The sequence below is a fragment of the Podarcis bocagei genome (genome assembly GCF_964188305.1).
Source record: "Podarcis bocagei genome assembly, chromosome: 1".
NCBI lineage: Eukaryota > Metazoa > Chordata > Lepidosauria > Squamata > Lacertidae > Podarcis > Podarcis bocagei.
In genome coordinates this window covers 128,283,890-128,307,297 of record NC_138125.1, presented here as the reverse complement: position 1 = coordinate 128,307,297, position 23,408 = coordinate 128,283,890, and the positions used below count along the sequence as shown (strand labels likewise).

The following is a 23,408-nucleotide window of genomic DNA, read 5'->3' as shown; positions in this document are numbered from 1 at the left end:
CAGCAGAGCAAATCAACTGATTGTGTATTATATCACACACCATATTATGAAGATTTTTGTGCTGCTCAATACAAAAGTCAAAGTAGTTGATCTTTTAGAAGAAAAAACCCACAATTCCTACCAGAGGCTACCATTCTCCGAAGGTGGTGTGTACAGGTGAATTCTGTCACTCGTCATTTGCTGGCTCAGAGACAAGATGAGAGCAGCAAAGTACACTGAGAAAAATGAATGAAATGAGTAACATTTGCTGTTTTTCAAAGCCATATTATTGTGAAATTCACCACTGTCTTCAAAGTCCTGCATTTATTATGTAGGTCTCCCTCTTCAGCACCACAAAAACCAGTCATATTTCCTGTCTGCTATCCACCCACCAAGGACACACACACACACACACACACACACTGCATCCAGATCAAGGAAATGCATTGTTTCAAGAGCAATTCACCACCCTAATTTACTGACTTTTATAGAAAACACAACAGTATTTCTCTCTCTCATATATCTCACTTTTCTATGGAAATCTTCTCAAATATTTCAAAACGAAGGACATGAAGTAAATCCTGCTTAAAGGCAGTAATGAAGTTGTAACAAAGACGCAGACCACTAGTAGTTTTGCAAGGCAAACGGTGACGTCTTACTTACTGAAAGAGGCAATTGCTGCTGGGTCCAAGGTAAGGAAGCCTCGTACAGCTACTGATGCTTTCGCCAAGTCAATCCTGGATATGAAATGGGTTTGTTTAAAACTAAGCACAATGTGACATCAAGCGAATCAATGCAATGTATTTTACTCTGATACGCAGCAATCCAGCTCCCAAGGAAGTCAAAGACGAAACTCCATTGATTTAAAAGGAACCAGGTTGCACCCTTAGGTCCCAATCTTAGGGACTGTTGTTCCAGTAAACAAGTGGCATACCATATTTTTCGCTCTATAGGACGCACCATTTCCCCTCCAAAAATTAGGGGGAAATGTGTGTGCGTCCTATGGAGCGAATGCAGGCTCCTTGGCTTCAGCGATAGCAATGCGAAGGCTCCGAAGTGCAGAGGGAGCGCTCCCTCTGCACTCTGGAAGCTTTGCGTTGCTTTCGCTGAAGCCTGGAGAGCGAGAGGGATCGGTGCGCACCTTGAGGCTGCCCTTGAGACTGACCCAGAAACTCCAGCGGGTGCAGAATGCCGCGGCGAGACTCCTTATGGGGTCTTCGCTGCGAGATCATATCCATCCGGTACTATACCAGCTGCACTGGCTCCCGGTGGAGTACAGGATCAGGTTTAAGGTGCTGGTTTTAACCTTTAAAGCCCTATACGGCCTAGGACCCACGTACCTATGGGACCGCCTCTCCTGGTATGTCCCACAGAGAAATTTACGGTCTGCAAATAAAAACACCCTAAAGATCCCAGGCCACAGAGAGGTTAGGTTGGCCTCAACTAGAGCCAGGGCTTTCTCGGCCGCGGCTCCAATCTGGTGGAACACTCTGTCACAAGAGACTAGGGCCCTGCAGGAGCTGACATCCTTCCGCATGGCCTGCAAGACAGAGCTGTTCCACCAGGCCTTTTGTCAGGGCGCAGCCTGACCCCCTCCTCTGGCAATCTGCACAAAATTTTGCTTGATGGTTGCCATTAATTTGATTTTAATTTGATTTAATTAATTTTATAATGAATGTTTTAGAATGTTGGACTATTTTGATTGTTGTTAGCCGCCCTGAGCCCGGCTTCGGCTGGGGAGGGCGGGATATAAATAAAATTTATTATTATTATTATTATTCAGGGATAGCCGCCTGAAGCCTTTGGAGCGCAGCGCGAGTTCCCACTGCGCTCCGGAGGCTTCAGGTTCCTTTCGCTGAAGCCAGGAGAGTCTTGCTCTCCCGGCTTCAGCAAAAGGTACCCGAAGCCTCCGGAGCGCAGCGGGAACTCGCGCTGCACTCTGAAGGCTTCAGGGATAGCCGCCCGAAGCCTCCAGAACACAGCAGGACCTCCCGCTGCGCTCCGAAGGCTTCAGGGATAGCCGGAGGCTTCAGGTTCCTTTTGCTGAAGCCGGGAGAGCAAGACTCTCCCGGCTTCAGCAGAGAGGGAGAGCAGCGCAGCGCCCCTTCAGACAAGCAGGAGGAGAAATGGAAGGGGCTCCGTTTCTCCTGCCACTTCGCTGAAGGGGCTCTGAGCAGAGAGGGGGAGATTTTTTTCTTCTTGTTCTCCCCCTCTAAAACAAGGTGCGTCTTATGGTCGGGTGCATCCTATAGAGCGAAAAATACGGTAATTACTACTTCATCAGTGCATAGTCATACTCTAGCTAGAAGTTAGGCTATCACTGTCCAGACAGGGGCGCAGCCAGGCCACCAGCTAAAAGTGATGGTGGGCAAGAATTGCCGCAAGGGTAGAGAAATGCATGAAAATTGTACCTGTCAAAAGCTGAAACTGTGCTAATTGTGAGCAGAAGGTAAAGGAGACACTGAGCAGGATAAGCCAGCGTCTTGTATTGCTGCAGCAAGTTGGAGACAGTCGACAGCTGGTTTCCTGCCAGAACATAAATCACTATGATGTTCCAGACAGCATAGCCAGCAAGGAAGCCGTGAGTAAATAGTCCAATCACCCTAGATGAATGAAATCACAATAAAATAAAAGTTTAAGCCCACACAAATCCCAAGAGTTAAAACAGTTAGGGTCTAACAGGTTTGAAAAGGGTGAAATTGCCTTTTATTACTTCACTTTCTAAAGTACACATATTTTCTCAGCTTGGTTTAACAATGCAGTCAATCACAAAAAAACCAGCTTTTGTTCCTAAGTTCTTAATATATTTTTATAGCAACAACCCAAAATAAAAGTTTGTAGTTAATCATCATCACGTGTGACAATTGGTCCAGTTGGAATAACAAGGAATAATTTATTGGTAGAGACCAATACTGCTTAATGCTCCTACAGTTCACTGAAGGAATTCACATGAAGTGTACAAATGAACTGTTGTGTATAGCTGGACCCACTGCGCAGAATACCCATCTCTATTTCACTGTTTGTATACTTAGCACTCATGTTGCCTCAAGCATGAATCATTCTCTGTCTGATACACCATTGAAAAAATCCCCTACTTTGGGAAATTCTCTGAAGTCACATTAGTTGGTGTTACCTTGTATATATTGTATGCCACTTGACTCTGAATGAAGATACAATTTAGTAGCTATATAAAGTGTTGTAATCAAATTATTAGCCTGTCATGTTGCTTTTAGGTCACCATACTTTAAACAGCAGCCAAGTGAGACAAATCTCATACCTAAAACCACGATGGACGGAGAGTGCCACATCCTTGGTTGTCCAAGAAGCCTTCATCTCCATGAATACATCAAAGTTTTCAGTGGTTTTAATTAAATCTTTGCGGTCAGCTGCCTGGAAACGCCCTTTGGGGAGAAAGTGAAGTTTAAGTAATTGTAAAGGTAATCACTGCTAGTGCTACATTTATTCATCAATTCACAGTAGCGTCGCAGTGTTTTTTGGAACGAGACCCTGCACTGGAACAGCCTTAACTTCATTCCTTACTATACCAAGGTGTAATCTTTTGCTCACTTAAGGTAAAGGTAAAGGGACCCCTGACCATTGTCGTGACCGACTCTGGGGTTGCGGCGCTCATCTCACTTTACTGGCCGAGGGAGCCGGCGTACAGCTTCCGGGTCATGTGGCCAGCATGGCTAAGCCGCTTCTGGCGAACCAGAACAGTGCCTTCTGATCGGCAAGCCCAAGGCTCTGTGGTTTAACCCACAGCGACACCCACGTCCCTTTGCTCACTTACTTGAATGTAAATCCATTGCACTAATTAAACATAGGGTGGCAGTGAAAGGCTTTTTAAACCTTTTATGTTTTGTTTACAGTGATACCTCGGGTTACAGATGCTTCAGGTTACAGACGCTTCGAGTTACAGACTCCGCTAACCCAGAAATAGTACCTCGGGTTAAGAACTTTGCTTCAGGATGAGAACAGAAATTGTGCTCTGGCGGCGCGGCAGCAGCAGGAAGACCCATTAGCTAAAGTGGTACCTCAGGTTAAGAACAGTTTCAGGTTAAGAACGGACCTCCAGAACGAATTAAGTTCTTAACCCAAGGTACCACTGTATTCCCGTTTTTCCCCATCAACAATAACCAAGTAAAATGGGTTTGCCTGTCAGTCTTTTGTTTCTGTAGCCAATGGTTTTGTTCCAAGAAAGGAAGGGGTTATCTGTTATTTGCAGAACAGTCTTTGATCTAGTGGAGATCCTTGCTAATGGAAAGAGGAGGGAAAGCCCTTCTTGCATGTTCCTACTGCAGCAATCCATGCGACTTCTCACACTGAAGGGACCCAGAACACTCTGGAGTATATTTTCAAGGTGCACAGGAGGAAAAATGGTGAAAACCAATTCTCATCTCCTCTTCTGGATCAAAGAGTGGATTCGACCTGCTTAAAAAGGTAAAGGTGGACACGGGTGGCGCTGTGGATTAAACCAGAGCCTAGGACTTGCCGATCAGAAGGTTGGCCGTTCGAATCCCCGTGATGGGGTGAGCTCCTGTTGCCCAGTCCCTACTCCTGCCCACCTAGCAGTTCGAAAGCACGTCAAAGTGCAAGTAGATAAATAGGTACCGCTCTGGCGGGAAGGTAAACGGCATTTCCGTGCGCTGCTCTGGTTCGCCAGAAGCGGCTTAGACATGCTGGCCACATGACCCGGAAGCTGTACACTGGCTCCCTTGGCCAATAAAACGAGATGAGCACCGCAACCCCAGAGTCGGTCACGACTGGACCTAACAGTCAGGGGTCCCTTTACCTTTACCTAAAGCAGTGTTTCCCAACCACTGTTCCGCGGCACACTAGTGTGCCGCGAGATGTTGCCTGGTGTGCCGCGAGATGTTGCCTGGAGGGAGGCGGGCGAGTCGGGCGGCGAGAGGCGGGGCGGCAGCGGCGAGGAGAGGCCGCCCAGCGCGGGGCTCTCGCCGTCTGCCTGCCTGGCTGCCTGCGAGCTCGGCGGGCAGCGCCTCCGTCCGCAGCGCCCGCCTCGCGGCTCTCATTCCCTGCCCCTGCCAAAGCTCACCCAGCCAAGCCGCGCTCTCCTTCCTGCCTCGCTTTGCTGCCTCCTCCTCCCCCACCCCCAAAGCTTGGAGGTTCCCCGGCAAGGGGGAGGGGAAAAAATTGAAACTTACACTTTCGTGCGTCCCTCCCGGCATGACGCTGCGCGCTGACGTCACGGGGCTGTAATGGTGGTGTGCCTCGACATTTTTTTCATCTAACAAGTGTTCCTTTGCCCAAAAAAGGTTGGGAAACACTGACCTAAAGGACGCCTGACAGTTAAGTCCAGTTGTGAACGACTCTGGGGTTGCAGCGCTCATCTTGCTTTACTGGCCGAGAGAGCCGACGTTTGTCCGCAGACAGTTTTTCCGGGTCATGTGGCCAGCATGACTAAGCCGCTTCTGGCGAACCAGAACAGTGCAAGGAAACGCCGTTTACCTTCCCGCCGGAGTGATACCTATTTATCTACTTGCACTTTGACGTGCTTTCAAACTGCTAGGTTGGCAGGAGCAGGGACTGAGCAACGGGAACTCACCCCGTCGTGGGGATTCGAACCACCAACCTTCCGATTGGCAAGCCCTAGGCTCTGTGGTTTAGACCACAGCACCACCTGCGTTGACCTGCTTACAGTAATCTAATTAAATGGCTTCAGTAGCCATGCGTTATTCAAATTTTACAAACAAACTCTACTCAAGTTCGAAATGAGCCAAGTTCGTATCATAGATGTTTTATTAAACTAGCCAGAGTTTGCTTTAACCAGGATCCCTGGTTAAGCCAAGAATTGTGGAAACGGAAAGGAATTGTGGCAGCTCTCCTTCCAGCTGTGCAGGAGGAGGAAGGGTATGTAAACCCAGCACCCTACTTGGGATTATTGAGTCTCACTCGTTTAATTTTACTTTATTGCAAAGAGCTTGAGGGGAAGCAGCCTGAACTGCTTGCTCCTGAAGTACTTAACTGAAAGCCACATTCAGATGATCACATTTCAGCTTAATAAGCCAAGATTTGATCCAGCTTTTTGGGAACACACATTACCCCTTCCCTCCTCCCTTCATGTGAGGAACAAACCAGGAAATTTTCCATTGGCCATAGTTTCCCATTTTGTCGGAACCAAAAACACGCCAGGACAATAAGCCAACTTCAGACTATGCATGGATATCCTTTCGCAAAATACTTAACCGCAGTGTCCTATAGAGGAATCTATAGCTAATGGAAGATTTCCTGGTTGGTTTGCTTGCTCTGCCAAAATTCTTGTTAATATCTCTGCTTATTAAGCCAAGATTTGATCACCCAAACATGGCCTAAGAGTGTGATCTCTCCTGCAATGAAAATGATCTAAAATTCATCATAAAAACCTATCTTCAGCAAAAGCATGCATTAGAAAGCATATCTTCTGATTTAAAAACAACTGTGTGTTATTGAAATACTAAGACTTCCTTTTTTGTATTAAGATTTTTATTAAAGTTTTTTTCATATTACAGTAAGATATAAAAATGAAAGTAAATAAAAAAGTTTTAATGTAAATTTAAGAAGTAAAATGTTAATTAAAAATTTAATTAAAAAAAACTATGTAAGACTTACGATTTTTTTCAACGAACACCTTGCTGATAGGCTGGCTAACACCAACTGGAACAGAAAACACAGAAAAAATGGGATGCTGCTCTGAGCTTTTTACTTGCTCATCTTCAATTATATCTTCTTCCTCCACACCCAATTCATTGGCACTTTCTGCGGGTCGAGTTTTCCTATAATTAAAAAGAACAGAAAGAAAAATATGACAATTCTCCTTTTAGGCTAGTGACTATGGCAGCAATCCTAAACTCATTTATCCGGGAGTAAGCCACATTGAATTCAATGGGGTATGTATAGGATTCCCCTGCAAGGTCATATCAACACCACATGTTTATTGATATTATTATCAACCATCATGGGATCTATGATCTGCACGGAAGGCTGTGTTAGTGGTGCCACCTGGGCCCCATTGGGAGGAAATGTGGGGCAGAAATTTAATAAGCAACTATAATAGTATTTGAAGTGCATCTGAACTGAAGCACTGGCCCTTTGACATCTCTGATTGGAAGCTTTTGGTGTCCAGTGCATCATCATCATCATCATCATCATCATCATTTCTTAAATTTTCACACTGCCCTATACCCACAGGTATCTCAGGGCACAATATAAAAACACAAAATACATAATAAAACAAGAACAAACCCCAAATACCCGAGTGTAGTGGTGATCTGCTACGTTAGCAAACAGAAAATACCAACTTTCCTTATTTCAGCTTGTCCATCTTTCTCTACAGGTAAGACTTGTTCTGTGTTATTTGTGCCATTATCAGTTGATGGCGAAGGGCTATCTAATTCTCAGCTTAGTCAGTTCCTTGCAATTGCAGGATCTGTTTTATGTTTTGCTAGGCCTTAATCTAAAGGGGTTGTTCAGCAGCGGAGGGGTAGAAAGTGAGTCAGACTGGAAGCTCTCACTTTACTCTTTTCCGTTGTTTACGAGTCACTGTTTCTTCAGCCGGTGGAGGGTCCACGCCGTTTCCGTTCTGTTCCATGAAAGATGTCTCGGATTCTGAAGATTTAAAACAAAAAAACACCACAATCTGTATTGCAGGCCTCCATAACTTGTTGCCCAGAGAAGGGTGAGACAAGAGTATTTAAAACATCACAAACAAATTTGATTATCTGCTTCCTTTACTCCAAAGAGCTCAAGGTAATGCACACTGTTCTCCTGTGCCCCCATTTCCTCCTCCCAATAACCTTGTAAGAATGCTTAGGCTGAGAGAGATTTTCATGGCTGGGTCTTCCCGGTCCACATCTAACACTCTAATGTTTCGGGGTCTTCGCTGTGAGATCACATTCACCCAGTGCTATACCAGCTGCACTGGCTCCCAGTGGAGTACAGGATCAGGTTTAAGGTGCTGGTTCTAACCCTTAAAGCCCTATATGGCCTAGGACCCTCGTACCTACGGGACCGCCTCTCCTGGTATGTCCCACAGAGAAACTTACGGTCTTCAAATAAAAACATCTTGAAGGTCCCAGGCCACAGAGAGGTTAGGCTGGCCTCAACTAGAGCCAGGGCATTTTCGGCTGTGGCTCCGATCTGGTGGAACATTCTGTCACAAGAGACTAGGGCCCTGCGGGACTTGACATCTTTCCGCAGGGCCTGCAAGACAGAGCTGTTCCACCAGGCCTTTGGCCAGGGCACAGCCTGATTCCCTCCCTCGGCAATCTTCGCGGAGCTCTGGCCCAATGGTTGCCAGTGGCTTGATTTGAATTAATTTTATAACAAATGATTTTAGAGTGTTGTGTTGTACTTTTGTACTGTTTTATTGTTGTTAGCCACCCTGAGCCCGGCTTCGGCTGGGGAGGGCGGGATATAAATAAAATTTATTATTTTTATTATTATTATTAATCACTACGTCACATTCTCTCTCTAGATACAAATACTGTAAAAACAATTTATAATCCAATGCTAAAATAAAGTCATTTACTTGATGTGTGCTTCATGATAAGATTCCCAGTTTAGTACCATTTTGTTTTACCAGAGTCATGAGCACAATAGGCACTCCCAGTATACCTGAAGAAGCGTCTCCACCCTCATCGTTCAGCCCAGACACTGAGGTCCAGCTCCGAGGGCCTTCTGGCGGTTCCCTCTTTGCAAGAAGCAAGGTTACAGGGAACCAGGCAGAGGGCCTTCTCAGTAGTGGCACCCGTCCTGTGGAATGCCCTCCCATCAGATGTACCCGGCTCTTCCTCCAAAGAACTCAGAGCTGCATTTGAGCATCTCCATAGCCCCAAGACTGAAAAATGCTCAAAGCCGTCCAAGCAAGCATTATGGCTGAGTTGGGATTTCAACTTGGATTTTCTATGACCAGCCACAGAACCACAGTGACTTATATTCTCTGCCAGTTCCCCTACGCCACCTGCCATTCTCTCCTTCTGTCTTTTTCAGTTCTATTAGGTAAAGGTGAAGGGACCCCTGACCATTAGGTCCAGTCGTGGCCGACTCTGGGGTTGCGGCGCTCATCTCGCTTTACTGGCCGAGGAAGCCGGTGTACAGCTTCCGGGTCATGTGGCCAGCATGACTAAGCCACTTCTGGCGAACCAGAGCAGCACATGGAAAAGCCGTTTACCTTCCTGCCGGAGCGGTTCCTATTTATCTACTTGCACTTTGACATGCTTTCGTACTGCTAGGTTGGCAGGAGCAGGGACCGAGCAACGGGAGCTCACCCCGTTGCGGGGATTCGAACCACCGACCTTCTGATCGGCAAGTCCTAGGCTCTGTGGATTAACCCACAGCGCCACCTGCGTCCCTTTCAGTTCTATTAGCATCTTTTTTTTTTAATCATATTTATTAAAATTTCCAATAATAACAGAATAAGAAAAATAGAGAAGATAAAGAAAAGAAAGACAAATTTAAATTCTTACTTTCATAACCTTCTTTCTATGACTCCCTCCTTCCCCTCCCGACTGTATTCCCCTTTCCCTAAGTTGGTTCCACAAGCTCTCATTCCCAATTAAAACCTAATATGTTTAACCCATTAGCCAATTTAAATTTATACAATCTTACCATCACTCCTCATCTTTAACAGAAATAGAAAAAAGATTTTCCCCCCAAGATCTGCCCCAATTTCCTTCCACGAATTCCCCCTTTTTTAAAAAAAACATGATAGATCAAGATACCAAAGTTATATAAAGAAATAGAAAATAAAAGATATAAGAAGATTCAAAAAGTTGGTTACATAGCCTTTGGATTCCAAGATTCCCCCTCCCTTCCCCGGTTTGAATTCCCCATGTCCATCAGTCTGTATGTTATCGGCCTGGAGATCTCAAGTCCACAGCCAAATTTTTCTCATTCCACCTTGCCGGTTTTCTTTAAATTTATTTGTTTTATTGATGTTTAACTTCAAAAATCCAGTCTAATAGAGGCCTTTAGTTTCCTTGGTCTTTGTTGCTCCTCCCATTGTTCTTTCCGTGTCGTAGTTGGTCCTTTGTTCTTTTTATTCCTTACTTTCTCAGGTTTCTTGTCTTGTTCAGCTGCTAAAACGTTCTTATTCCGAAGTCTAGTATCTCTACAAAGGTTTGTTATTCAGGAACAAAAACTTACGTCCAGTCCCTTCCTTTCTTCAATAGAAAATTCTATTATCTCCTTTTAATATAAACACCTCTGTAGACAAAATAGTATTTCAGTTTTGCAGCTTTCCCAGAAGATAAGACCTGTGCACATCCCAGAGTAGATTTCCACATACGACCGCTTGTAATGTCCCGAAACCCCTCTAGGGGGATTGCAGTAACTTTGTATCCTCTAATCCAAAAGTCAAATTGTTGTTTCTTTTTCCCCCCGACAGTTTGTATCCATATTATATCAAATTATAACAGAATTAACCAGCAAAATACTTGTAACAAAGTCCTCTTTATATTCTCAAGATTTGACAGCTACTTTGACAGCTGTCAAATTCTCCGTCTCTCTTCGCCAGGTTCTACGAATCGCCCCGGTTCCCAGGGGGGGTTGCCTTTTCCCTCTCACCCTCCACTTTTCTCCTCCAGCACAATTCTTGTAATTTCGCATCGTGGAATTAATAATTTTTATCAGCAATAAACTTCTGGATCGATCTTGGTTACCCAGTCCTTGTTTTAGCATGTTTACAATCAGGGGGGGACTGACTTCCTTTTTAGATCGCCCCCGCTCATGCCGAATCCGGAAAAAATTCTTTTTTTCTCCTTTTATACCCGGTTACCCAATTACTCACGAGTTGTTGTTAAAAGTCCGAATTTCCAATGGAAGAAGCCAGCGCTCTCCGTCGAATGGCATGCGGCTGCGCTCGGCAGGGGAAGCGGAGGACTCACAGCACCACGCCGCTCCCCGGCACCAGATCGGAAGCCTTTAAAAAGGCTCCTTCACGAGTCGGGAGGGCGCTAGCGGTGCCAGCCGAGTCACCATGTCCACGGGCTCCGTGCCCGTGGTTTTTAAGGGTCCCCGCGTCGCCGGCGCGGTAGGACCCAGCCCCTGCCGAGCAGACTCCCTCCTGAGCTCGGAGGGAGTCCGCCATTCGGCGATGGCGCCAACCCGGAAGTCCTATTAGCATCTTTTTAAAAAAAGAAATCATACGCATCAGGGACATTTTACACTACTACAGAAATCTTAAAGAGATGGCAGTTCTCTGCATACCTGTAGGCACCTTCTTTTTCTTCCGTTTCCTCTGAGGTGGTACATCCTGGGCTTCAGATGTCAGGGGCTCACTGCCTTCAGATGGTGGGCGGACAGCTTCTTGAACAACACCATCTAAAAAGCAGGATCAAACAGTGACGTCAATCAACACCTTAAACACTTCCTTGATCTTCTTGTTTTGACTGTAAGCATTTATCTTCTACCTATTGCAAAATTATCTAAACAGTTCATGGGAACACTTACCACCTGACTGGGTTTTTAACAAGTGCATGTGGATCTAGATATGTCCGTAACATTTTCTTAGGCTTACACATTAGATCAGGGTTTCCCAAACTTGGGTCTCTAGCCATTTTTGGACTGCAGTTCCTGTTATGGTTCTGGACAGTCAAGAGTTAGCACTCCAGAAGCATTCTGATTCACTGAAGAAGAAGAAGAGTTTGGATTTGATATCCCGCCTTTCACTCCCTTTAAGGAGTCTCAAAGCGGCTAACATTCTCCTTTCCCTTCCTCCCCCACAACAAACACTCTGTGAGGTGAGTGGGGCTGAGAGACTTCAGAGAAGTGTGACTGGCCCAAGGTCACCCAGCAGCTGCATGTGGAGGAGCAGGGACACGAACCCAGTTCCCCAAATTACGTGACTACCGCTCTTAACCACTACACCACACTGGGTGCATTGCCCACGGGACCTGGGCATTTTCCTTTGATCTGTGCTCTGCGGGGGCTGAGCTTTTTCTGGAGAGCAGTCTGTCTGAGAATGTGAGCAAGGTAGTTTCATTCTTGTTAGAGACAGAAAGCTGCAAGCATGCAGCTAGATTCTGTAGGCTTTTTCTTTTCTGTTTGTTATGCTTCTAAATAAAGCGTGTTAGAATAGAAGCACTGGTGTCGAGCTGAGTTATTGAAGACACCATGTCAACACAGACAAGCCATTTTACACTGCGTGTGAACTCTGCTATTATCCGGCAACTGAGAAGAGTGGCAGCGCGCGAGTGGAAGCGTGTGGGCGCCATTGGAGTTTGTCAGAGTAGCAATAAATCAAATCTATTGTAGGGCCGTTGCAGCAGACTCGGTGGGTCAAAGGATTTACGACCCACAAACTTTAACAGTTCCCATCATCACTGACCACTGGTCCTGCTAGCTAGGGATGGCGGGAGTTGTAGTCCAAAAACAGTTGGAGATCCACATTTGGGAAACCCTGCATTAGAGCTTGTAAGGGGGACTGAAGCAATTGATGTCTTGTGAATGGGTTTAAGGAAGTGACAGGGTGCATTGCAACTGTGGTGTGTGACTCCTACTAGAGCTGCCCGAGTTGAAATCCTAACAACGAGATTTGTGAGACCGGCAGAGGAAAATAGTTTTCGCAGGCAAGATTTTCACCCCAAACCAAGGGGGGAATAACTCTATATTGCAGTGCAGCTACCTATAATAGCCCAATGGATCTTTCTCCATTGCAAAAGTGCCCTTTGGAGAGGATACATTGCAGCACAGGGTGGAGGAAGAAGGAAAGAGCATAGCATTTTCCCTGCCAACCATTTGCAGCGTAATGCTTGATTATATTCTTGAGAGGGAAAATAATTATGTACCAATTTACAAATGAAGCCAGTCGGAAGCACGTTTGATGGAAAGTCCACGAAGCCACTATGAAGAGGTTATTTTACAAACGTAATGTGCATTCACATTTTGTATTTTTCTGTTGTGAACTGCCCTGGGATCTTTAGACGAAGGATGGTATACAAATTTAAATAATAATAATAATGTGAATAAATTTTAAATCAGCATTTAGCTCTGGTCCGAGTAAAGTAATTTGTATGTTTGGAATATCGTAACGCTCCATATAATCTGTCAAATTGCTGTCCAGCTCTTTGTATTTCTACTCAGAAGAGTCCTGCTGAGTTTAACAGTGCTTATGAACACAGATCACAAAGACATCTACCCGTATTTTTCACTCTATAACACGCACCCGACCATAACACGCTCATAGTTTTTAGAGGAGGAAAACAAGAAAAAAAAATATTCTAAACGAAACAGTGGATGTATGATTTTTGTGGTTCATGCTTTGGACACAGACATGTGATCTGACAGTGAGTTTGGAGTAGCCCAATGCAAAAATCATGAGGATCCATGTGGATCCATGCTTTGTAACCACATTTTTGCACCACTGCAGCCCCAGGCAACAGTGGGTGCGTGATTTTTTTGGTGCAAGATGTAGCCATGGACATGCTATGTGATGTGATGGTGAATTTGGGGTGACCCAGTGCAAAAATCCTGAGGATCCATGTGGATCCGTGCTTTGTAACCACGTTTTAAGTGGGGAGGGAAGGAAAAGCACTCAAGGGACAAGGAGCACGCGTGGGGTGTGTGGAGAAGGATGCTGCTAATAATGCAGAAGAGGGGTATAAGAGGAGAAGGCTCCTCTCCTCTCCCGTTTTGCTCCTTTAAAGCAAGCAGGCTCTCTGTCCCTCTCTCCTCCCCACTCAGCGGCTCTTCTCCCGCTTTGCTGTTTCAAAGCGAGCCACGGAGGAGGGAAGGAAGGGGAACCATGGATCCTCTGCTCACGACTGCAGCAGATCCCCCCCGCCACCCGTAGGCATTCCCTCCATAACACGCACAGACATTTCCCCTTACTTTCTAGGAGGAAAAAAGTGAGTGTTATGGTGCAAAAAATACGGTAACTTTTGCTCTTCGGCTACACTACACTAGATTAGTTTCTATAATGAATTTCAAAAACAGCACAATACGGCAATTAAAAAGGAATATTTTCAAAAGTATTAGTCTTATTGTTCAACATATGAACAATGGGTGAGAAAAAAAGACTCAAAAGCAGACGCAGTATGACTCACTGTCTAGTTCCAAGTGACCGAGATGCTCTGAAAGGACAAAAATAAGAGAAAGTGGGGGCGGGGGGGGGGAGATCTCAGTTATTTCACGACTCTGCCAGGATATACTGTTCTACACAAAAATTAGAAGATTACAGGCAATCTAGGTCAGTAGATATTAGACAGATTCCAAGTACAGTGCTACCTCGGGTTACATACGCTTCAGGTTACAGGCTCCGCTAACCCAGAAATAGTACCTCGGGTTAAGAACTTTGCTTCAGGATGAGAACAGAAATTGTGTTCCAGCGGCGCGGTGGCAGCGGGAGGCCCCATTAGCTAAAGTGGTGCTTCAGGTTAAGAACAGTTTCAGGTTAAGAACAGACCTCCGGAATGAATTAAGTACTTAACCTGAGGTACCACCGTAGTGGACGCAGGTGGCGCTGTGGGTTAAACCACAGAGCCTAGGACTTGTCAATCAGAAGGTCGGCGGTTCAAATCCCCACAACGGGGTGAGCTCCCGTTGCTTAGTCCCTGCTCCTGCCAACCTAGCAGTTCAAAAGCACGTCAAAGTACAAGTAGATAAACCGTTACCGCTCCAGCGGGAAGGTAAAAGGCGTTTCCGTGTGCTGCTCTGGTTCGCCAGAAGTAGCTTAGTCATGCTGGCCACATGACCCGGAAGCTGTACACCAGCTCCCTTGGCCAGTAAAGCAAGATGAGTGCCGCAACCCCAGAGTCGGTCACGACTGGACCTAGTGGTCAGGGGTCCCTTTACCTTTGCCACTGTAGTACACAGCCACACAAGAGGTACTCATAGAATCATAGAGTTGGAAGAGACCACAAGGGCCATCGAGTCCAACCCCCTGCCAAGCAGGAAACACCATCAGAGCACTCCTGACATATGGATGTCAAGCCTCTGCTTAAAGACCTCCAAAGAAGGAGACTCCACCACACGCCTTGGCAGCAAATTCCACTGTCAAACAGCTCTTACTGTCAGGAAGTTCTTCCTAATGTTTAGGTGGAATCTTCTTTCTTGTAGTTTGGATCCATTGCTCCGTGTCCGCTTCTCTGGAGCAGCAGAAAACAACCTTTCTCCCTCCTCTACGTCACATCCTTTTATATATTTGAACATGGCTATCATATCGCCCCTTAACCTCCTCTCCTCCAGGCTAAACATGCCCAGCTCCCTTAGCCGTTCCTCATAAGGCATCGTTTCCAGACCTTCGTTTACTGTACCTCACAAGCCCTCAGCTGGAAGTGTAACAGCCAGAACTGGTGAGATCTAGGAGAACAGATCTGGATATAGCACTCTTTACCCTATATTCATATTATCCTTGGTATAAAAGGCCTGTAAGTCCCCAAGACCTGACTGCTTCCAGCTGGGCGATTCTAGCTTGCTCAGCAGGTTACATGATGCTGGAATTTTCTGTCAAGAACACCAAGGCCTGGTTTGCACGGAACACCAAGCCAAACTATGCCTTAGCATGAACATACAAGTGTGCTGATGCATATTCAGTGGTACCTCGGGTTAAGAACTTAATTTGTTCTGGAGGTCCGTTCTTAACCTGAAACTGTTCTTAACCTGAAGCACCACTTTAGCTAATGGGGCCTCCTGCTGCTGCCGCGCCGCCCGATTTCTTTTCTCATCCTGAAGTAAAGTTCTTAACCCGAGGTACTATTTCTGGATTAGCGGAGTCTGTAACCTGAAGCGTCTGTAACCTGAAGCGTCTGTAACCCGAGGTACCACTGTATAGAAAAGCTCATGGTTTGTTTTGATTCAGAACAAAACAAACCACAATCCTGGGTTTACGTACAACGATAAGCCAAATCATAGTTTAAATCCTGGTAGCACAGCAGGAATGTGGGAAGAGCAAAACACAAACAATTTTCTAAATATGCGCCAGCATGCTTGCTTGTTCAGGTTGAGCATTACTTGTGAACCGAGCCAAAGTCCATTGTTTAACCAAGACTGAAGACTGAATCACACTCTCTGAACAAGACAGATTATTTTAGCTAGTCTAGGTTGCAATTGGTAAAATTAACCTGTCTGTGAGGAGATACATGTTTGTTTTCACTGTGGAAGTAACTGGTTTAATTTAAAGATAATTCGGATAGTATCATGTGCACTCCATACGTACAAAAAGGCTCAAAAAGGAAACTGTAAATAAATTGTGAAGCACACACACACACACACACACACACAAAAATGAGTATAGAAAGAATTCAATGGCTGTGCAAATAGTTGACTTGATGCATTACCTAAATCTGTAACTGCATTCAGAGACCATGATTTGCTCTGGAATGACTCCCCTCAGTTGCTTTTACACATAATACTTGCTTAACTGTTTTAATAAACCTGGAGCTGCTTCTATCCATTGAATGGTGTCTGGCTGTATTAGTTTTTATTTATTTGCTATTACATTTACACTCCACCCTTCCACCCAAAGGAGCCCAGGATAGCAGATAGTAGATTCTTCAAGGTAGATAATTCATGAAGATGGGAGTTCCTACTAAATTTGCAGAGCTCAGATTAGCATAATCCTAGCTAACTAGCCATGCTTAAATTATGCTGCCTGTGAAACTGTATGCACTGCAATGGCCAGTAGTCTATATGCTGTTCATCTAAAATCCACTGTACTGTTCTCAATCAAAACAGCCTCTTACCTAGTGAGCTTTTCCCCTTGGCCTTTTTCTTTTTTTGGCGACCAAGAGGAATTTCATCTGGAGTAAACAAAACAAAACAAAAGCACCAAATAATTTGTTAGATATCTGAGACAAGGCACAATAATAGTCATATCCAGCATTTGTATAACATCATTTGGGGCATTCAAAGGGGTTCAGATGCATTATCTAGCTGTAAACCTTAAAGGTAAAGGTAAAGGGACCCCTGACCGTTAGGGCCAGTCGTGGCCGACTCTGGGGTTGCGGCGCTCATCTCGCTTTATTGGCCGAGGGAGCCAGCGTACAGCTTCCGGGTCATGTGGCCAGCATGACTAAGCCACTTCTGGCGAACCAGAGCAGCGCACGGAAACGCCGTTTACCTTCCCACTGGAGCAGTACCTATTTATCTACTTGCACTTTGATGTGCTTTCGAACTGCTAGGTGGGCAGGAGCAGGGACTGAGCAACGGGAGCTCACGCCATCACAGGGATTCAAACCGCCAAACTTCTGATCGGCAAGCCCTAGGCTCTGTGGTTTAACCCACAGCACCACCCGCGTCCCTGCTGTAAACCTTATAACCATCCTAAAGATCATTTGGGCTAGAACATCCTATCTGTTTTTCCATGTTCTACTCCAGGAGATTCTTTTCTTTAAAAAAACAACAACCTGCAACCATTTTAATTACTCAACAGTTACTATCATTTCTGCAGCAGTATTAAATTACTGTCCCACTGAACTCAGCATTAACACTATAGCAACATCTGTGATTATTCCAGCACAGATTTCTGCACCCTCCAACCAGATGTCAGAAGGCAAAAGTTTTTTTAAAAAAGTCTAAGCAAAACCTATCCAACTTATAACCACAGAACATTTACACAATAAAGAGTTTTGTGCAAATAATCTAGCTGTTTAATAATAAATTAACTCACCTTGGTTTCCACTTCACAGCAAAGCAAGTTGTCAAAGAAGTTAGGAGGAAATATAAAAGAAAGAGTACTATTAACTTCAAAACAGATGGCAACCCAAAACTGTTTAAATTCTCCCACCTAACAGGTATGGCTCATAGCTGTCAACGTTTCCCTTTTTTAAAAGGAATTCCCTTATTCCGAATAGGATTCCTTGCAAGAAAAGGGAAAAGTTGACAGCTATGGTATGGCTGTAACATTTACGGTAAATAGCAAGAAGCTCATGGGCCTTTGGACTAGCGGGATTTCTAGCTTTCCTTGAGAGTTTTTATTTTTACGATCCAATTTCCCCAGAAGTTAATCATTTAATCTTACCTTGGCACTGGGGGGAGAACCCGCGGTGGACACTGAAATAAAAACATAAATATATTTATATTAAAAACAGCTGCTCTCTTAACACATATCCAGCACAATGTAACCGATGAAGCAATATGTGATAGCTACAGCCAGGCCATCACACATTTACTGAGATGCAAGCATACATCATCGCTTTTAAAATCACTGCCTAGTAGTTTACTACTGTTGTTTATTAATTTCAATCTTGTCTTTCTACCACAAGAAACAACAAGGCACTTTATAGAATCATCGATACAAAATACAGAAGAAGCCAAAACTAAATACATAAATGAGACAGCAGTTAAGACACAATTTCCAAGCTGGAGCAAATGTTACTAGTAAATTCACAGCCGTAAACAGATTTACTCCAAAACACATCTTTCTGGTGGGTCTTAACTCCAAGTAAGAGACATAAGTATCAATATACTAGAATACCCCACCTAGCCCCCTAAAATAATTTTCACTGCCTTTCTGTACTAGATGCCGTATCTAATCCAAATATGCACCATGTTTCAAAATACAATACAAATTATTATTTTTTACCAGGTTATAACGGAAGTTCAGTATATTATCAGGTATACAGTATACCTGATAATCTCAGTGACACAGCTTAAGAATCAGATCTGTTATTACATTAACTGAAGCAAAGGAAAAACAAGTTTTTTTTAAAAAAATATCAGATGTCTTTATCTCAATAAATAGCCTAAGAATAACAACTCAAAATAAAACTCACCACTTGCTTCTTCCCCATGTCATTTAAAGTGAGATTTCATGCAACAGACACAAAACAATCTCCTACACCAACAATGACCTGTGTTAATACTGTACTAAAAATAATCCAACATCCAGGATTAGCTGGAAGTGAACCATTGCCCCACATGACTGAGGGCATGACAACGATTTCATTAAAGTTGTTTTGTTGGTGATGCCAAATAGCATCTTATTATTTCAAACTTAACAACTTGATCCCATCTCTCTAAAGCAACGTTCTGCAACGCTAATCTCAGCGTAATTTGTAGGAGTAAAAGTGGCAGAACTGGATTTAGGCCTCTTTTTTTTTTGCTCCAAGGGCTCTTTAATTCTGACCTGAATTAACGGCATGATAGTTTCTGTATTGAAAACCGAAAAACATGACTCATCTGCACAGAATTTACCAGCGCAGATTTATAAGCAAGCACCTAGATCCTCAAATTACTCCAGCAGTGTAAGTGCAACTGAATCTAAAAGGGGCTTACAGTAAGACTATTGGCACGGCTACTAAATGGATTTATAACAGTGTGCAGTGCTCTTAACAGATAGAGGTGGGCATTAAGGTTTCAATTATTCGGTACACCTATTTGGATAGATTGATTTCCTTCTGAGTAAATATGCATAGGATTGGGCTGCAACTGACAAAAGGGGGGTGGAAACATAATATATGGTTGTTGCAAGATGTAGTAAGATAAACTGCAGGATAAATGAGGGTGAAGAAGAGGTGCTTTGAAAATGCGGACAAATTTCCCTCGGCTGTCACTATGATTTTAAGTACAGTGGCTGTGCAAACAGAAAAAGCGTGTATCACCCGGGCATTACTCTTAATTTTCCAAGAGGTCAAAAGGTATGGGACACTGGCGAGAATCTGGACTCGGAGTGGAGACACAAGTTCAGATCACTTACTCAGCTGTGAAGCTCACTGGGTCACCTTAGGCCAGCCACGATCTCTCAGCCTAACCTATTTTACAGGGTTTTTTGGAGGGTAAAAACTGGATAAAAACTGGATATACGCAACCTGTCTGTTAGACTTATAAACCACTTCACAACCAGAAATGACCAAAGCGGTGTCCAAAGGAATAAATAAAACAAAGCCGTTCTAGAGTAGCATCATTGGCCCACTTATGACCACGAAGTCTGGGGAGAAAAACGGAAGGGGAGAATTGTCCCTCAAAAAATAAAACCACAAAACCGACATTAAAGACACTTGTCAAGGAAGCCGACATTAAAGACACTTGTCAAGAAGCATGCTATCCCAAGGGGCTTCTCTGAGTGAGTCTTCCAAGAATCTGGTTTAAACAGCAGATTAGGGATACGATATACAGTGGTACCTCGGGTTAAGTACTTAATTCATTCCGGAGGTCCGTTCTTAACCTGAAACTGTTCTTAACCTGAAGTACCACTTTAGCTAATGGGGCCTCCCGCTGCCACTGCGCCACCGGAGCACGATTTCTGTTCTCATTCTGAAGCAAGGTTCTTAACCTGAAGCACTATTTCTGGGTTAGCAGAGTCTGTAACCTGAAGCGTATGTGACCTGAAGAGTATGTAACCCGAGGTACCACTGTACTAAGGTTACCAGACATCCCCGTTTCCCAGGAACAGTCCCCGGATTTACAAATCAGTCCCCACTGAGTTGAAAAGTGTCCCTGGATTCACTGAAAAACATCTGGTAACCTTACGATATATAGTGGTACCTCTGGATGCAAACGGGATCTGTTTCGGAGCCCCATTCGCATCCAGAAGCGAACGCAACCCGCATCCGCACGTGTCGCAATTTGCCGCTTCTGCGCATGACATCATTTTGACCATCTGCACATGCAGCGAAACCCGGAAGTAACACAATCCGTTACTTTTGGGTCACCACAGCACACAACCCAAAAATACTTATCCCGAAGCTACTTCAACCTGAGGTATGACTGTACAGTGGCGTAGCGTGAGTTGTCAGCACCCGGGGCAACGCAAGTAATTTGCGCCCCCTAACCCGGGGCAAGGCACGTAATTTGCGCCCCCCTAACCCCTAACCTGCGAGTTGCCGCTGGCGCTGCTGCCCAAACGACGCCGCTTGCCCGGAGGAGGAGGGGGGCAGAGAGGCGAGAAAAATGCAACGGCCCAGCAGCTGCAGCAGCAGCGGCGGAGGCGGGGCTGTGAGGAGGGGCTGCCTGGCGCGTCCTCCGTGGCGAGTGCTGAGAGCCGCTGCCTGCCGGGCGCCTTCAGCCGGGCGCCGCGAGACATGCGGCTCTGCTACAGCCTGCGCCCGAGGCTCTTCGGCGACTCCGGAGGCAGCGAGCGCGCCCCCCCCAGATGTTGCGCCCGGTGCGGCTTGCCCCCCTTGCACCCCCCACGCTACGCCACTGTGACTGTACATGCATATCATATACAGTGGTACCTCTGGTTACGAACTTAATTCGTTCCGGAGGTCCGTTCTTACCCTGAAACTGTTTTTAACATGAGGCGCCATTAGCGAAAGCATGACTCTCACTGCATGCGCGCCTCTGGCACGCAATTCCCGCTCGCATCCCGGGGCAAAGTTTGCAACCAGGAGGAACTACTTCCAGGTTAGCGCAGCTCGTAACCCGACGCAGGCGCAACCAGAAGCGTTCGTATCAAGAGGTATCACTGTATGCACACACGCATGCATTGCAGGGGGTTGGTCTAGATGACCGCCAAGGTCCCTTTGCATTTCTACAATTCTGATTCCATGAACCGCAGCATCAAATACACGCATGGGTGTATTGTATTAACATATTGGCAGGCAGAGACACCTGCTGCCTCGCAGCGACAGCACACCCTCCAAGGAACTTTTATATCACATTCAGACGTCCACACAGCAAGATGACACGAGCCCAGTCTCAACCTGCAGGTTCCCCATTCCCAAAATAAAAATAACTATTATTCATGAAATAATAAAAAATAATAAAAACTATTATTCCACTGGGTCGGAGGGGTGGGCTTGGACGACACAACCGGAGCAACTGTCCCCGGGGAACCAATGCAAAACACCACAAGTAAGAACGGATCGATCCCAAAACCGCTACAACGGAGCGCTGTCAAAAGACTAGTCCTCAAGGAACTGGTTTCGGATTGTAAAGTGATTTAGATTGTGTCCTCCTGAGGAAAAGGCTATGCTTCAGGTAGAGCAAGCCAGCCCTTCATCCTCCTGCAGAGAGAAGCGGGATTTCTCCCTCCTCCTCGCCCGCTTTTCCAGGGAGAGGGAAGGGAGCAGCTTCCCCGCCATTCGCTCCAGATTCGGGGCTTAAGCGAGAAGCGCGAAAAGGCTGAGGCAAAGCGAGAGGCGGGCGAGAGGCCCTCAGGGCGGGCTTCGCAGGCCCGTCCGTCTCCCTCACCGGGCGGGAGGAGGCCTCCATGGCGCGCCGGCCGGGCGGGCGGGCGGGGGGGCGGCGTCTGAACAGCGACAGGCCCTGAGGGCCGCGCCCGGTCGCCTAGGCGCTGGGCCGGAGACGCCGAGGGAAGAGGCGGGATGGCGGAGGAGGAGGAGGAGGGAGCCGTTTCCGGGCGGAGAAGAGGGAGGCAAGAGGGAGCTCCGCCCGCCGCGGCCCCAAACGGCCCCCCGAGGGGATGTGGCTCTGCTTTTTTCGCCTCGCCGAAGCAGCCTTCGCCTTTGCCTGCCTCTCCAGGCGTCGTGTCAGAGGAAACAGATATATACATACCCTCCAAATTTTATTCCATCATCATCCTCATCCTATCCATTCCAAAGCGCCCGCCTTTCCCTACCTCGCCAGGCAGAGGGAAATTTTTATAAACATCCCCTAACATTTCTCCCATGGAAAGAGGGACGTCCTATTCCATCATCGTCATCATCATCATTACTGTATTATTATCCCACCCATCCCAAAGCACCCGCCTTTCCCTGCCTCTCCAGGTGTTCTATCAGAGGGAAAATTATATACATACCTGCCAACCTTTCTCCCATGGAAATAGAGACATCCCATTTATTATTATTATTATTATTATTATTATTATTATTATTATTATTATACCCCACCCATCTGACTAGGTTGCCCCAGATACTCTGGGCAGCTTCCCACATATATAAAAACATCATAAAACATTTTTTTTAAAAAACCAAAAAAACCTCCCTATACAGGGCTGCCTCCAGATGTCTACTGCAGGTTGTATAGTTACTGGTACTTATCTACTTGGCTCTAGGGTCACAAAACTCCATAGCCTCCAATGTTTCTCCCATGAAAATAGGGACATCCTAAGGAAAAACAGGATCAAATCAGAAACCGGGACAGCTTCTGTAAATCCAGGACAGTCCCTGGAAAACAGGGACACTTGGAGGTCTGAAATAAAATAAACTTTGGTGGGACTTGAAAGATGCAGTACTGTAGCATTTAGTTCAACCCTGAATTCCCATCTCTCACAACCATTGGGGCCTGCAGACTGGGATGATGGGAACCAGTGGTGTGCAGTCAATGGACTAGATTATTCCCCTAAATGTTCCTGGTAAATTAGAGTATTAAAAGTGTTAAAGCCTGGAGCCACCTTCCCAAAGCTGAGGATGCTTCTTCCCAGGTTTGGGAGACACAATGCTCTCGTACACGACATTCCCCCCCCCCCCCAATCGCATTCCCATGGACAACACGTTATAGTTGTCTAACCTGAAGGTTACAAAAGCTAGTCATAAAAAACACAGAACCATATCATACTGAGTGAGGCATTTTCGTGTGCCCCTGTGGTG

At 45.6% G+C, this 23,408-nt stretch overlaps 1 protein-coding gene across 9 annotated transcripts in view; it reads right to left on the bottom strand.

Moving 5' to 3' along the window:
* The window catches only part of TMEM237 (transmembrane protein 237), a 28,321-nt gene extending 5,650 nt beyond the window's left edge, over positions 1-22,671 (bottom strand). The window contains exons 1-12 of one of the 9 annotated variants that reach the window (XR_014004810.1): positions 22,619-22,666; positions 17,936-17,967; positions 17,585-17,595; positions 16,659-16,715; positions 14,022-14,048; positions 11,185-11,298; positions 7,491-7,584; positions 6,589-6,752; positions 3,257-3,380; positions 2,391-2,582; positions 643-716; positions 113-215 (exon numbers count right to left, since the gene is read on the bottom strand). Coding sequence is in view for 7 of the 9 variants with exons in the window: in XM_081181702.1 (XP_081037828.1) it covers positions 122-215; positions 643-716; positions 2,391-2,582; positions 3,257-3,380; positions 6,589-6,752; positions 7,491-7,584; positions 11,185-11,298; positions 14,022-14,048; positions 16,659-16,715; positions 17,585-17,595; positions 17,936-17,967; positions 22,619-22,651 (1,016 nt within the window). In the remaining 2 variants the exon portion in view is untranslated. Of the gene's footprint in view, positions 1-112; positions 216-642; positions 717-2,390; positions 2,583-3,256; positions 3,381-6,588; positions 6,753-7,490; positions 7,585-11,184; positions 11,299-14,021; positions 14,049-16,658; positions 16,716-17,584; positions 17,596-17,935; positions 17,968-18,689; positions 19,644-22,050; positions 22,136-22,618 lie in introns of those variants that run through there. The other 8 variants (XM_081181702.1, XM_081181704.1, XM_081181705.1 and 5 more) reach the window with 8 other exon arrangements.
* Between the last annotated feature and the right edge of the window lie 737 nt (positions 22,672-23,408).